General features: G+C 50.1%; 1 protein-coding gene across 15 annotated transcripts in view; it reads right to left on the bottom strand.

Annotated features, from left to right (window-relative positions):
* The window catches only part of MICAL2 (microtubule associated monooxygenase, calponin and LIM domain containing 2), a 177,956-nt gene that overhangs the window by 124,595 nt on the left and 37,835 nt on the right, over positions 1 to 15,526 (bottom strand). For all 15 annotated transcript variants that reach the window (XM_034645367.1, XM_034645368.1, XM_034645369.1 and 12 more), the window contains exon 3: positions 6,557 to 6,897. In XM_034645367.1, coding sequence (XP_034501258.1) covers positions 6,557 to 6,820 — 264 coding nt within the window. In that variant the 5' untranslated portion in view covers positions 6,821 to 6,897. The remainder of the gene's footprint in view (positions 1 to 6,556; positions 6,898 to 15,526) is intronic.

Here is a 15,526-nt window from a genome sequence, read left to right as displayed (position 1 = left end):
CCCCATCATCACAGAGCCCACAGTGAGAAAGAGACATAAAAAGCAATCAAGGAGGGATGCCAATCAACAAGATCTCGTAGGACCAGAGCCTGGAGTTCCCAGTGGACACCAAACCCAGACTGAGGCTGGAATAAGAGAAGAGGAAGTGGAGAAGAGCTCAAGGAGGGCCCCCTGAAGGAGGTGATGCTTGCTAAAACTGAATCACACAGAGAGCAAGCTAGCTAGGCCAGGAAGGGGCCCCTGTTCAGCACAAGCAGTATACATCCTCCGTGGGCTACGGCTCTAAGAGCTCCCATTATTTGACATAATTTGAAGAGGAAAATATACACTTGTATTTGTTCCCCTTTTAAAGAGCATTCATAGTCACTGACAAAGCAAACCTCTGAACAAAACCACGTATATGCAAACTATTTTTCAACTTAAAGTGCTGTGCAGATGTCGGTGTTAGTAACAGTAAGGAAGCTGTGATTGCGGCTGTGATTGTTACAGCGGTGGCGGCCGTCCCTGCCTTACTGTTACTGGACTGCTCTCCACTCAGGCGCCCTGCTCAAGCCCCCCAGCCCAGACTCAGGATTCAGGGGGTGTCCATCCCAACGCCAAGTAAGGCCAAGGAGATCCCAGCAGGCGCTATCCTGCTGTGGTCACTCCCCTTCGGAGAAGGACTCTTCTCCTGCACTGTCAGTGGGGACCGGCCGCTGGAAGAACCTCCAGGGAGAACGCCACAGTGCCTATGGTATTTTCAATGTGAGGCACATACCCTTTGGCTCAGAATCCTCACGACTATCTCACAGATACATTTTCATGATACGGAGTATGTGGGAGAAAAGGTACTGTAGCACTAGTTAAAATGGCAAGAGACTAGGAATGAGGAAGCAGGTGAACAAATTGTGAAATGGAAGCCATGAAAATAATAAAAGGATGAGAGCCCCACATACTGACATAAAACAATCTCCAAGATATATTTGAGTGAAAAAAGCAAGGTGCCAATATGTAAACAAACCATTTTCCAGTAAAAGAGTAAGTAGCCGGGGGGATGTCCACACCAGGGCGCGCGCACGTGCACACACACACACACACACACACACACACACACACGCACACACGTGCAGAGACTTTCAGGAAAAGCAGGTGGAAAGTGGTCCAGTGATTGCCTCCTGAGCTGGCACTGGGGGCCTGGGGAAAAGATACACTTACCACACAACATGTTCTCGTCCTGCTTGAATTTTTTTTTCTTTAATCATAAGCATACATTTCTTTTTTTAAAGGAAACTAGTTTTTTTCTTAAAAAGACAAAGAAGTCTTTATTGATAACTGTATTTATAAAATGAACCAGAGGGAACCCAAATTAACCACTTCCTATGACGACAGCCAAAAAAGAGAGCTTTTTGTCTCAGGGTAATATCTGGGGGACTGGATACACTCAAGCTCATATCTCATGTACAGCGCACACACTCAGGCTGAGCCCGCCAACTCCATGTGAGTCAGTGGTGACAAGGGTAGCAATGAACACATACCCTTCCTAATCTAGGCTGGAAAACCCGTGGAACACAGCAGCACCAGGAGACCGTTACAGGTAAGCAGGCAAAACCAGAGGTCACCTGCAGGAACGGGTACCCCAGAGACCATCCTCTGCCCTATCGTCTCTGCCTGCAGCTGTCCATATTAGGCAGAGTGGAACCTGACGAGCTCCCGCCAGCACGGCAGAGCCCCGCTTTGAGCGCAGCGGTGGGTGATTTCAGAGGTCCGGAATGTCAGATAGGCTTATCTAGACAAGGAGATAGCAGCTTTCCCTGCCAGCTCCGCCCCTCCCACCCTATCTCCCTACCTCCTGCCGTGCTGGCTTAGGAGGCTCGGAAAGCCCTTGCATCACCCAAGCCTGGGCTACCCAGCACCGGGGGAGCCCCTGCAGAGGCAGAGGTGGGCAAGGGTCACAGTCAGGAAAAAAAGATATGCGGTGACCCTGCTGGATGTTCACAAAATCCAGACATTTCCTCCTCACCAGAGAACCCACCCATTTTCATTTTATAGGTTGGCCTCATTCCTGCTGGTGACAAGAGTTCATTAAGTCATTTCCTGCACTCTTGTTTTTATGATGTACAAATGCCTTCTGGTCTGCATTGGTTATCTGTGATCACCGAGCGACCCCACGGAGGGTGGTAGAAAGAACCCTGGATTGGGAATCCAGGCTCATCCTCAATGGTACCCGGTCCTCTGTTTGCCTACAAGACCCTCTCTTCACAGCCTGTCCCCGGGAGGCCGTTCTTTCCAGGTCTCCTCCTGCAGCCATCTGTTCTGCTCTCCCTGGCTCTCACCCTCTCTCCCCACCCACACCTTCTTTCCTTCTTTTTACACAGCAACACACTCTCCCTGGAATATAGCTCTTTGCCTTCAGCTCAGCAAGGCAAACTTCTCCTCATATGTAAAGCTCCAAATCATACCTTCTCTTCCGGGAAGCATTCCCAGACTGCCCCAGTCCGGCTGTCATTTGCTCTTCTCTACTTCTGCACAACAGTGGATGCACCTGTCTCATACACTTAGGATATTAATGAAAATATCGGCTAAGCATTTGCTGATCACTTATGATGTTCTCAGTACTTCACACAGATTGCCTTAGTGCTCACAGCAACTCCGTGAGAGAGGGACCACTGCCACCTTCATTTTACAAGCAGCACTACTGCGGATCAGCAATCTGAGCAGCCTGCCCCAGGCCACGGAGCTAGTTCATGGCTGACTGGTACCTAGACAAGTGCCTGGCACGTAGCAGCTGCTCAATAATTACTCACCTCATGAACGGCTAAATAAGTCAATAAATACAGAAATAATGTGTCTCCCGAACGGCTCAGAGACCTTCTTCTTTCAAGCCTCCTCCCCCATCAGGTGCCTAGTAAGGCATGGAGCACTAGAAACACCTGCTGAGTGAGTGAACAAAAGAATATCGGAGGAAACCCATCGATAGAGTCCAAATCCTGACAAAGCCACCCTATAGCTTCTGATCAGTAACTTCAGGCTCCCGGGTCTCTCGATTCACGGGTCCAACGGAGAGATGGTACACAACATCCTCTCAAGTTCCTTCTGACATTAGGTGCATGTAAAAGACAAGGCTTCATGATTTCCTGATGATGGCAATTCCCATATCAAACGTTGTATTGTTTTGCTTTGTTTCGTTTTCCTTCTGGGCTGTTTTCCCCCAGGAACGTTACGGGACTGGATGTGACATTTGATCAGGGTACTACCCTGATGCAGAGCCAGTATTAGTCCTTAAAGAGTTGATTTGGCTTGATCCTTGGTTCACTGTATCCTTATCAAAGCAGATCACACCCAAGGACAGAGCTGTTAGGTGCCTGACAAACCCTCATAACTAACCAATAATGACCAATGATCCCAAGTTAGATTATGCAACTGACACCTAAGCCACTGCTCTAAAGACACTGTAGGTCCTTCTCCCTGTTCCCTGGCACCCCCACCAGAGGCTTTCTTCTCCAAATAGATGCTGGTCCCTCCCCCCCAACCACCACTGACTACATGCATGCATACATACATATATACATATACACTCACACGTGCGTGCGCACACACACATGCACACTGCCGGCATGAAGACAGCAGCACAGTGCTTAGCACATGGTAGCTTGTGAAATGCTAAAGCCCAGACCCACTCCCGATGGTGCTGAGATGTCCACAACGATGGAAAGGTGAGGGTTCTGGCTGAACTGCATTTATTTCTACTCTAACTGTGGCTAGCCGGGAGCTTGGCTATGCGCCTCATGCCTGACACACCTGTGCTGTATGTCTTAGCATCAGTGGTCGTCCGCGTGCATGCTGATACCCAGCACTTCTTGTCCGGCTTATGCTCAGCATGAACTACTGATGTCCACCATACAGGTGGACACCTGTACCAGGTGAGTGAGTGAGACAGAGTCTGTTCACGTTAGAGAGAGGGAGGACCCATGTTCTGTGTTTTGTTTGATTCACAAGGACTACACGCTCTAGGCTCTTCGAGCTGGGTATTAACCATCCATATGAATCCAATATGGAGAGAGACTCTACACACATAAACAGTCCCTGCTATTTATCCATCTCACACCTCCATGATCTTGGGAACCTGTCCTCCCTGATGTCAATCATGTGACGCTTGAAAGGGCTACCAAAGACAGTAGCGAGTGCTCCTGGTTTGGGCACAATAATTGGTCCAGAGACAGGCCAATTAGAATCCTTCCCTGAGATTTTATTCAATATTGAGCAGGAGGAGAGAGAGTCTATCCTTTGGGTCACAGAGCTATAAAGATTCGAGCTAGAGGCCACCAACATGGAGAAAATCTGTTTGCAGGAGGGAAGAATGGAGCCAACCTAGAGCAAAACGTCCAAGACACATATGGAAGGAGAGAGGCTGGGAAAGACTGTCTGGACCTTCCTGTTTATACAAGGTAATGGTTCCCTTTTTTGTTTAGCTTTGAGCTGGGTTTCTGAAGTGTGCGGCTCATGTGACCTCACACAGCCCGAGCCATACTTAGAGGACATTTCCAAATGGGTTCCACGCTTCAGGATCTAGCTAGATTTTAGGACACAGGCTACCACACATGTGAGAACTCTTTGTTCCTCCTCCTACGAGGCATAAAATTCCCGAGCAAGACGCACTCTCAACTCAGCATCGTTAACTACAGATGTTAGTGTCATCCCTTCTTTCTCAGGCACCAGTGGTGACCTGCCAAGCACAGGAGTCCACAAGGACTCTTCTATTTCAACCATCAAAGCTTGTAAAATAAGGGCTGACCAGACAGGCAAGGCAACCAACCAACTGGTGACTTATGAAAAAGAGCACATCTTCCTGGTGGTCAGGCCTCCATCCCATCCCCCTGCTGGCTCACTCCCTCCTTCAGATCACCAAGAGAGTCCTCTCAACTGCCAGAAACTGTTGGGCGCATGAGGCCCTGGCATTTCCTCACAGAATAAGGTCTCTGAAAACCTTCCTGAGAAAACATCTTGCAGGCTGGCCACCTGACTTCTAGGGGACCTTTTCAAAAGAAAGCCACCACATGCTGTTACTGAAAAGGGTGATGCTTTGAAAACAAACAGTGCCTCCCTCTCCAAGTCTGAAGCTTTCCAGTGAACAAGGAGCCATGAGGTTACAGCAGATAGGTGGGGGTGGTGCCTCAGGGACCAGCCGCACCCCTTTCTCTCCTTTTTCTTTAACACTCTGTCTCTGCTTAAGTGTGAAAGGGCTAAAGCTTGGAAGCTTATGGGCACTACCTAGATGGCTAGAGCTCCGGGCTGAAGTTCTGGCCGGCGGAATGCTCTTCCCATGCCCCGTAAAGTCAGCGCGCCCCAGGCTTTGAGCGGCTTCGGCAGCTGTCCCCTTGGGGGCGAGGGAAGGCGGCCGTATCCCACGGTATACTCAACAGCCCCTCATCACCAACACAAAAACACAACAGTCCTGATCGCCATGGAGAGTTCAACCCTCTGTCTGGGATTGGCACCAACTGAAATTCCAAGGGCTCTGGCTGAGTTACCTCCCGTGAGGTCTAAATACAGCACGCTCACTTTTAACCTAAACATACAGTCTGGACCACTGCCCGGGGCTGACAGCCCCTTAGGCAGTAGGCATCGCAGTGAGAGAAGTGATATGATGTGTGGCTTACTTAGGCCATGTTCACCAATGTTGCCTATAGCCAAACAGTGGGGGAAGTAATCAGCTTGTGGACGGTTAAGTGCCACTCTGACCCTGAGCCCAGAAAGGCATCCTGGGGAAGAGGCTGGGGGGAAGAAGGGAAAGACAGAGGGGGGGAAGGCAGTAAGGACCAAAGACCTATTTCTTTCTTTTTTTTTTTTTTTAAGATTTTATTTATTTATTTGACAGAGAGAGAGACAGCCAGTGAGAGAGGGAACACAAAGGGGGGAGTGGGAGAGGAAGAAGCAGGCTCCCAGGGGAGGAGCCTGATGTGGGGCTCGATCCCAGGACCCTGGGATCACGCCCTGATCTGAAGGCAGATGCTTAATGACTGAGCCACCCAGGTGCCCCCAAAGACCTATTTCTTAGCCAATTAAAGTCAAGGGATCTTTCTACAATGTTGGCTCTCAGGGAAACAAAATTTAGGCTGTAACCTCCAGAAACAGAAATACCAAGGTTGCCTCCTTGTTGTGTGATCTTGGGCAAGATAATTGACTTCTCAGTTTCCATAGCTCTAAAATGGCCTCAAGGACCATGGAGTGTTTGCCGAGACCATGTCTATAAAGTGCGCACGGAAGTTGCTCAATAAATCGTAGCTATTAGAAGTGGCAGTGGTAATCATAGAAGGATAATGCCAAGCATGCCTTTGTTCTCTCTGCCTTTGAGAGGACACAAGAAGTGTAGCTGAGGCCACCGAGATTGGACAGAAGCTCCCACCCAGGATAAGCTGTGCGCGTACAGACCAAGGAAATCTTCGACCCAGCAAAATGCTAACACACGCCCACACCCATTAAGAACCTTAGAATGGCAGAATGGCAACAGCTTCCTAACCTCCCAGCAAGCCAACCCGCATGCCCCACAAGGGTAAGAAATCACAGGGTTTTCCCTTACCTTGGTGTTCATACAAGACTTCCCTCGCTTATACTCCTTGTGGGATCCACGCTTGTCCAGTTTGTACCACAGGGCTTTGGCCTTCCAGGTGGTCACCTTGGACTTGAGCTTAGAATAAAAGTTCCTGTGGTCCAGAGGGTCTAGGTCCAGGTGTCGTGTGAGGATGTTGAAAGCCTGGAGGGTGCCTTTGCACGTGGAAGCCTGGATAAAGTTCTCAAAAACCTGCCCGGCCTGGCTCTGCTTCTCGTCTTCGTTTTCCCCCATGTTTCAGGAGCTGTGTTGAGCAGTGGTATGGAAAGGCCGGAGGAGAACACCATGAAATACCTGGAGACACGTCACACCTGCAAAGGTAGGTGAAGGCAGAGGTGAGCTCCATGGCAATGCGGGCGGGCGGGCGGGGGATGGGTGCTGAGATGGAAAAATAAAATTCCTTTGGGATGTTAAGCATACTAAACATTAATACTTAATGCTAAACATAAGCCATCTAGAGAAAACGTACAATCATCCCTTCTGACCTGGCAATGCATCTTGCTGGCAATCTCCTTCTCCCCCCCAACACCCCCACTCCTCTCTCAGGCTGTAAAGAACTAGAGATTGCTCAAAGGTACGCCCTGGCTGATGTCAGCATTACCTGGTCAATCTTGCTATGAGCCAGATAGTTCTAGAAATAACAACTAGTAAGGGGGGGGGCACAAAGCAGAGAAACACACTAGATTTTGAGAGCACCACTGAAAACCTTTAATTCGTGGCGCTGTAAATTAGTCGACTAATATGAGTGTAATCTAACCACAGAACAGTGCAGGGACCAAAACATTCAAAGTATGTGCCTCCCTTGATTTCATGGCCTTCTCACCTATCCCTAGACACCAAACTTGAAAGTCTTCCTCCATTAGTTACCAGAGGGCAGATCCTTGCCCTATACAGACGAGAAACGGCAACTTCTCAAAACTTCTCTCTACTCCTCGTATCTGCAGCAAGCACAGCATCCACTCAGGCATACAGAAAGACACAGACACACGTGGGTCTCCTCCCGACGTACAAAACAAGTCTGTGCTTTGTGAGCCCAAGCTGTGAGCTATTTGGAACAAGTGCTCAGGCCGATGGAAGGAAAAATGCGACGGGTATTCATTCACATCACGAAAATAGCTCGCCTGGGTTTTGGCCATCGGCCTGTCTCTCTGCACCACTCTAACCTCAGGCATTTCTTAGGAAAGTCATTCAAGTTTCAAAGGAACAAAAATAAGTTAGGGTCGATTTTCCAAAGCAATAGCTATTTTTCCAGAATCCAAAGCCAGTGCAAGAAGACAAGCATAGAGTATCTAGGGCTGGCCCAGCTGTCAGGAGGGCTCGAGAGGGTGTGTAAACAAGATGATACAGCATACCACGCTCCCCCAGACAGCGGCCGGGCAGCAGGAGGTCAGCAAACACAGAGACAAGGCCCTTGGGCTGGGTGGCTTCCCACTCTCCAGACAGAAACACTATTGTGGGTGCATTTGGACTGTGTGCTGGCCTTATAATATTAAAAGCAGAGAATGGTGTTTATTTTCTTCCTTCATCCTTTACTCATTCATTCAGCAACAATTACTGGTGCCTAAGCAAGAGCCATGCATCACCCTAGGTCCCAGAGATACAGAGATGGGGCCTAGTGAGGACGGCAGGTGTATAAAGAGTTGATTATAAGACAACAACAGGCAAGCGCTTTTAAAAGCCAAACACAGTGCATGGAAGCCAGATAAGGAAGTGTCCAACAGAGCCTAGAGGTATCCAGAGGAGCCAAAGGGCATACGGGGGATGCCCAAACACTACAATTTTAGGAACAAGGTGAATTTCATTAGAAGACCAGGGAACAGAAGTTCTCAGGCAAAAGAAACACCACACAGGTGTGAGTCTGGAAAGAGCTAGGATGGCTGCAAAATGACAGCAATTTCAAGGTGTCTGAAGTTCCAACCTCATGACAAGGGGTGGTGGGGGCATCCCGGGCAGATCATGGAGGGGCTCTGGCTTCTCCTGTGGGCAGCAGGGTGCAGGAGACAGAGCAGCGGCCGAGAGGAGTCTCTGGGCAGAGGAGGTGGCGGGGATGCATGGGAGAGGGAGGCGGCGACAGACAAAGCCACCGGGAGAGCCCCACGAGAGAGAAGCACACACATGAACGCCATACGGCAGCCAGGCGGGTACCACCTGCAGGGAGCAGCCAGCTGGGGGCAGACACCCAGACACTGCTGGTCAAGGGGGCAGTGGCAACAGCATGGGACCCCTCCCCCTCTCCACCCGTGAGCCTCCAATGTGCCTGGCACCGTGCTCGGCTGAAGGCACACTCCCTGCTCCAGACCTAGCCAAGTTCCAGTCTTGAGCCAGGCTTCTGTCCTCTAGGAGCACTGACCTGGTGGCTCTGTTCCCTGCACCTCAGCAAAGTCACCACACGTGGAGAGCTGGGCCTGTGCTTTGCCAGTGCTAATAAGACGTGGACCCCCTCCCAGATGCTCTCTTGGCTCCTTAAACATCTGCAGTGCTCACTTTGGCATCACTCACATAAACACTGCCTCCTACTGTTTCAGCTCTCCCCCAGGTACAAGACTTGCCACCCAGAGAGCATAAACACAGAGCAAGACTCATTTGCTTTTCAGAGCCAAGGAACGGCCTCAGTCTGTATCTCTGGAACCACTCTGTGCCCAGCACTGAACAAGAGATACAAAACTATTCGAGTTCAGCCGGTATTCTGCAGTCCTTTCTGGGCACAGGTAGGTGGTGCAGAGAAAGCCACAGGCTTCAGGGCTGTTGGAGCCCAAGTCCAAAGCTCAGTGTGTCACCTGGCTGCCCTCATGGCCTCACAGGAGCAGCAAAAGCTCTGGGCCTCAGTTTCTTCTTTTGTAAGAGACGCGATAATCTCCACCTTGCAGGGCTGCTATGAAGGGTGAGACAGGTGTGTGATGGCAGAGCCCGGCCCTGGGAGGCACCTGGCAGAGGTGGAAATGTGTGCTGCATCCCTCACGTGGGGCACATCTGTGTCTGGGGAATGTACTGGTTTGAAAAATACTTCTGTAAATCCATTCAAGTCGCCAACTCCTCCTTGTCTAAAATGGTGAACTGTCTGGAGGTATCAAGCCGAACCTGACTCCCAGAGAATCATTTACGAACCGGAAGAACCTGTCTCCTTCCAACTCCAGCTGCCGCCCCTCCTCCCCCAAAAGGAAAATGAACAACTTAATCTTAGGGCTCCAGTGGAAAGCCAAAGGTGGTGTGGAGGGGCTGGCTGGGCACCGGGGCTCCAGGAGCTCGCGCTTATCTAGAGGGAGATACGGGGGCGGCTGGGGTAGTGGAGACAGACGGCAGGACAGCAGACAGCGCTGCCTTGGACTGTATCCCAGCAGCTCGTACCAGGCTCAGACCTGCCTCCCTGGTCTGAAGGGTCTGGTCTCAACCTGTAAAATCAGCTTTCCAGTTGAAGTCAAAGACCTTAAACATGACTGTCACACCCATGAGGGGTAGGTTCCCTCCGGAAGAGCCTCAGAGTGTTTGGAGTCTGCCAGACAAGGGTGTGAATCTGGTCTCACGCACCAGCGAGGCATGTGATCTAACGTATCTCAGCCTGTTTCCTCATCTGTAAAATGAGATGATCGCAGGTGCTTCCCAGGGCCGTAAGGAATAAACTCCATCGTAGACATGACGTGTTTAGCACCAGCCAGCTACATGATTACCAGCAGTAATTACTATTCCTCAAATGGCCCAAACGTCCTCAAACCAGAAGGAAGGGACGAGCTGCCCAGGTCAAGGAATTATCTATACTTTAAAATTAGAAGCCATGGGTTTTCAACTCAGAAGATGTGGGTTCAAATCCACTTCCTAGTTGTGTAGCCTTGGACAACTCACTTAACCTCTGCGATTTCAGTTCCCTCAAATATAAAGTGGGGAGGAAGGAGGTTTCAGTAATGAACTGAAAATGTCCTGAGCGCCAAGCCCCTTCTTCCAGAGCCTGGGGTGGAATTCTTCTGGTGGATACCCTTTCTCCTTCCCCAGAAGAAACTCAAGGATAAGTTACATCAGAGGATCCTGGGTAGTAGCTCTTGTTAAAATTTTCCTTGTCGACCACCACCCAGCTGTTGCTTTTTAGAGTTTGATACGAAATATAAATAAAACCACCCAGAAATATGAAAGGTTTCTGCGTTTTCTGGGAAGAAACAAGACGTGATGCTTTAGTTTCCAAGAATAGCCTTGAAGCAATTTGGTTTTTGCCAACTGGAGTCCCTTATTTGTGGTTCTGCCTGTGTGACTTTATGAGTCACAAAGCAACCCCCTTGCCCTGCCCCTGGCTGCTATAAATTAAAAAAACTCAGGGCCTCCAGTTGCTGGCAACAACATGAGTAATGGGCTCGGTCCAGGGCATCTGGGAGACAAGTTCAAGGTTGACACAGAGCCCCTAAGTACCTCTCAAATGACAGAAGGAAACTCCCGGCCGAAGAGCTTCCAGTGAGCTCACATCTAGGAACCCCCCCTCCCCGTCTTCTGTCTTCCCTGGGCCTCGTCACCTGCCAAATGGCAGCACACAGGGTGACCAGGTGGTGGATAAATGACAGAGTTCTGTAAAAACTTGAGCGCCGGAGGGACACCAGGCAGAACCTTCTCACAAAGCAGCGGTTTGGCCCAGGAGAAACGCTCAGCCCTCAACCACACCCTCAAAGCTCAAAGGCAAGGTCTGTCTCAAGGTAAACGTAATCTAAAGATGAACCCCTTGGGGTGGGGGGTGGTGAAACAGGACAAGGGGATTAGGAGGTATATACTTCCAGTTCTAAAGACAGTCACAGGGATGGAAACGACGGCACGGGGAAGGGAGTCAGTAATGCTGTAACAACTTTCACGGCCACAGACGGGGACTGCACAAGCATTATGTACGCCAGAAACCAATACATCCTGTCAACTTGTACTTCAGTTAAATAAGCAGATTCAATAAGAACTAAACAATAGAATCCAAACCTCCTTGCCACGGACACTGCCAAGCTCCCCACTCAAACCTACCATCTCCCAGGTACCCCGCCAATGAGCCTCCAGGCAGGGCGAGTTTCCTAAGAAATGAAACAAGGCTGTTTACCCCCTAAGCACTCGCAGGGTGATCAGAAGAACTAGACGCCCCAGCTCTGAGCCTCACACACAGAAGACCCTTGGTCACAGCAACCTGGACCCAACACCTGAGCTGAGGCAAGAGGCAGCCAGGGAAATGCCCCCCACATCTACTGCATCCCTGTGGAGCCCAGGATCACGGCGATGCCCGCAGGCCTCATTTTCTCACCCAGCCAAGGAGGCCTGGCTTTCCATCTACAAGGACATACAGCCACCAAGTTGAACCAAGAGGGGCATCTCCCAGGGTCAGGAAGGGACTGCAAGGGCCCCCTTGTCCTTGTCACCTCCTTCCAGCCAGTGGTCCCCAGCCTCCCCTTGCTCACCTCCCCAGATGGAGAGCACACTGCCTCCTGGGGCCGCCTGCTCCACCCCTGCCTCCTCTGAAAGGAGATTAATTTGTCTTAGTCACTCCCCAGGGAGATCAACCCTGTCTGTTCACAAGCTTCTTTCTGTTCCTGATTTTAACCCCAGAGATCGTCCACAGGAAGTCAAAGCCCTTCCTTCCACACAGGCCGAACCCACGTGTGCACTTTTCTGACACACGCCATCTGGAGCCCTGTGAGGAAAGGCCCAGGAAAATGTATCCAGGAGACACACTGTGAGAGCCCAAACAAGTTCCTAGCCTGCCGCGAGGGCCTAGGTACTGTCCTCCGTCTACATTGCCCTCCATCTACACTGGCCCTGGTGGGGAGCTCAGGCCCCGCCTTCTATCTAGCTCCCCCACTGAGAGCCGAAAGTCCTGGGGCTCCTGCCCTTCCAGCCCCAGCCCTTCCCTTACTCTTTCAACTTGATGCCATTGGTCTGGCTTAAAGTGACCTCACACACCACTTCCTCACCTCCATCCACCTCTTCCTGGAATCCCAGCAGCAGATCCCTCCCCGCTCCAATGAGCCAGATTCCTCTAAACTGACCAGTCACGGGTCCAGGAAGAGGCCCATGTGACCAGAGGCCCACAGCAGGCAAAGGTCTTCCATCAGCATTATCCTAAGGAGCCCTCACAACAAGTCTGTGGGGTGGGGTGGTCTTCTTCTTTCCTCTGTTTCTGCTCTGCAACAAGGACCTTGGGGGGCAGGGGCAAGGAGTCATTCCAGAACTCGCCCATCTTGCTTTTCTACAATGTAAGAATAAGTTGGCCATATATGCTTCCTAGTGTGTGTCTGTGTGTACGTGTGAGCGCACACGTGTGCACGTATGCACAGGTTTATGCATATGCATGCATGTGCATTACGTATGTATGTACACACATCCCTACTGAAACATTTTTCAATAAGCATTTCTAGCCAGTGCTCCACACCTCTGCTTAGACCACTAAGCCGCTCTTCAAGGACTTCCCAGGAGAAGCGAAGCCTCTGAGGTGGGCAGAACCCCGGCCTAGGCATGAGGAGTCTGGGCCCGCCCCTCACGCCACCTCATGAGGACACCAAAGGCAGCGTGGCTCAGCTGCTGACAGCGTGCCAGACCTGTCCCAGACACTTACATCGTGATCTCATTGACCCATCCTTGTTTGGCAGAAGAAAAGACAGACTACAGAGTAACCTCAGTATCCCACAGGCAGCGACGAGGGATGCTGTGAAAGGGGCCCCGTTCCAGCTCACTTCAAAATCCACACTTAGTCACCAACTGATGGGCGCCATATAGACAGAACTAGTATGGCTTGCCTTTGCTGAAGCCACTGTGTACAGAAAATGGTCCAGTCCTGGAGTCTCTGAAGATCTTTCAGGGTCCAAGAGTCTGCATGCGTCAACAACAGGGCACGGTTTCATAAGTTACGGTGCAACCAAATAATAAAGTGTTAGGCGGTCCTTTAAAAATAATATTTAGAAAGACATTTAATCCATGGGGATTATGACACCCTAATGCAGAGTGAGGAGAGCAGAATGCAATTTCAGGTGTTCAACAGGATTCTGACTCCATGAAGCAATATCTATTGAATAGGAAAAACAAACCAAACATGAACAGTGTGACAGTGTGTGTGTGTTTGTGTGTGTGTGTGTGTGTGTGTGTGAGAGAGAGAGAGAGATGGTCTCTCGGATGACTTCTATTTTTAGCTTTATATTTTCTGCATTTCCCAAATGTTCTACCAGGAGTGTGTATGACTTGTACAAGGCCCCTCCTGTACACACATCCCAAGTCCAGAAGTCTTTGGTCCCTGACTAGCCCATGGTCCTGACAGCAGGAGGTGGGCTTTGGGAATCTTACCTTCCTCAGGCCAGCAAGCGCCCAAAGGCCTCCACCACACCAGCAGCATTATTTTTCTCCAGAAAAGAGAGAGCCAGGGCACCACGCTGACCCGATAAATGGGCTTGCATTCCAGCAGGTGAGGGACGAGGCCCCAAGGCTGCATTCCCCCCCGCCCCCAGCTCTGTTCTCTGGACCTCAGGCCTCTTTCCAAGAAGCCACACCTTTGTCCCCATCTCCTGCTGGGCTCGCAGGATGCCTTGCCCATGAACCCACAAGGAGGAAATCTGCATACCTGGTTATGGGCCAAGAGGTAACAAAATTACATGTATCTCAACACACACACACTGGGCTCATCTTAGCAATAAAAACTTAGTCTATTCTGCGTGTGCCCCTGATCGTCTTGGTCACACACAGGGTGCCCAGAACACTGTGAACTCTCAATTTCGATTTCCAGGAGGGCTTCCTTTCTCAGAACTTAATGCGGTGCTGAGAATGAGTGGATTCAGAGCCAGAAAGTGGAGAAGTAGATGCCAGGGGCTGGGGGAAGAGAGGGATGGGGAGTTAGTGTTTGAGGGGTACAGACTTTGAATTTGAGAAGATGAAAAAGTTCTGAAGGTGGACGGTGGTGATGGCTGGACAACATCACGAGTGTACTTAATACCACTGGGCTCGACAATTAACAATAGTTAAAATGCTAAGTTTTATGTTATGTATATTTTCCCACAGAAATAAAAAAAAAAATTAAATGCATTAAAAAACAACCATCATCGGGGCGCCTGGGTGGCACAGCGGTTACGCGTCTGCCTTCGGCTCAGGGCGTGATCCCGGCGTTATGGGATCGAGCCCCCACATCAGGCTCCTCTGCTATGAGCCTGCTTCTTCCTCTCCCACTCCCCCTGCTTGTGTTCCCTCTCTCGCTGGCTGTCTCTATCTCTGTCAAATAAATAAATNTTTAAAAAAAAAAAAAAAAAAAAAAAAAAAAAAAAAAACCAACCATCATCACCGCTTAACAGTAGGAGCTGTTCAAGGCCAGAGTACAGAATTTGTGGCCTATTTAACATTGAAGTTAATTTTCTAAAATACTTTTGAATTAAAGTGTAATAAGCAAAATAAATCATTTGGCTAATGAAAAAATCTTGCTCAGTGAAATAACTTTTAACCTTTTTTTTTTTTTTTTAAATAAAGTCATCTAGGCTTTTCTCCTTCTTCCTTCCAAATCTTGTTTGACTCCAGAAAGCCTATGGAGGAGCTCAGTACTGACGAGTTGAAATTTTCTCTCTTGTTCTGTCTTCCCCAGGCAACCACCACCGATACCCCTGCCCCCATACACTCGGCACCTGTGAAATTTCCTCCAACACCCGGCTCCCCAGTCTCGGCTGCCCGAGCCCAGCACGCATTGCCCGGGGAGAATGCGCCTGCATTCTGACCATCCCGGGCAGTGTTGCCAGCAGACTGCAGTTCTGTGAAAGCAGGGAACATTCTTCCCTGCAGCCTACAGATTCCCTAAAAGCTCCCTGACGACAGGTCCAGATCAGCTCAGATCTCTTGGGCACGCCATCACGCTTGAATGAGTGGAAACAACGGCCGTGTCATTAGATGGGATTTCTGTCTCTCAAAGTCAGGGCTGGGCGTATTTTTCATTGGCTAACATCAATTTCAGGGACACTGGGTAAGGAT

Source organism: Ailuropoda melanoleuca, chromosome 16 (genome assembly GCF_002007445.2).
Source record: "Ailuropoda melanoleuca isolate Jingjing chromosome 16, ASM200744v2, whole genome shotgun sequence".
NCBI classification, from domain to species: Eukaryota; Metazoa; Chordata; class Mammalia; order Carnivora; family Ursidae; genus Ailuropoda; species Ailuropoda melanoleuca.
The sequence above is the reverse complement of the archived record's forward strand: the minus strand, read 5'-3'. Positions and strand labels throughout refer to the sequence as shown.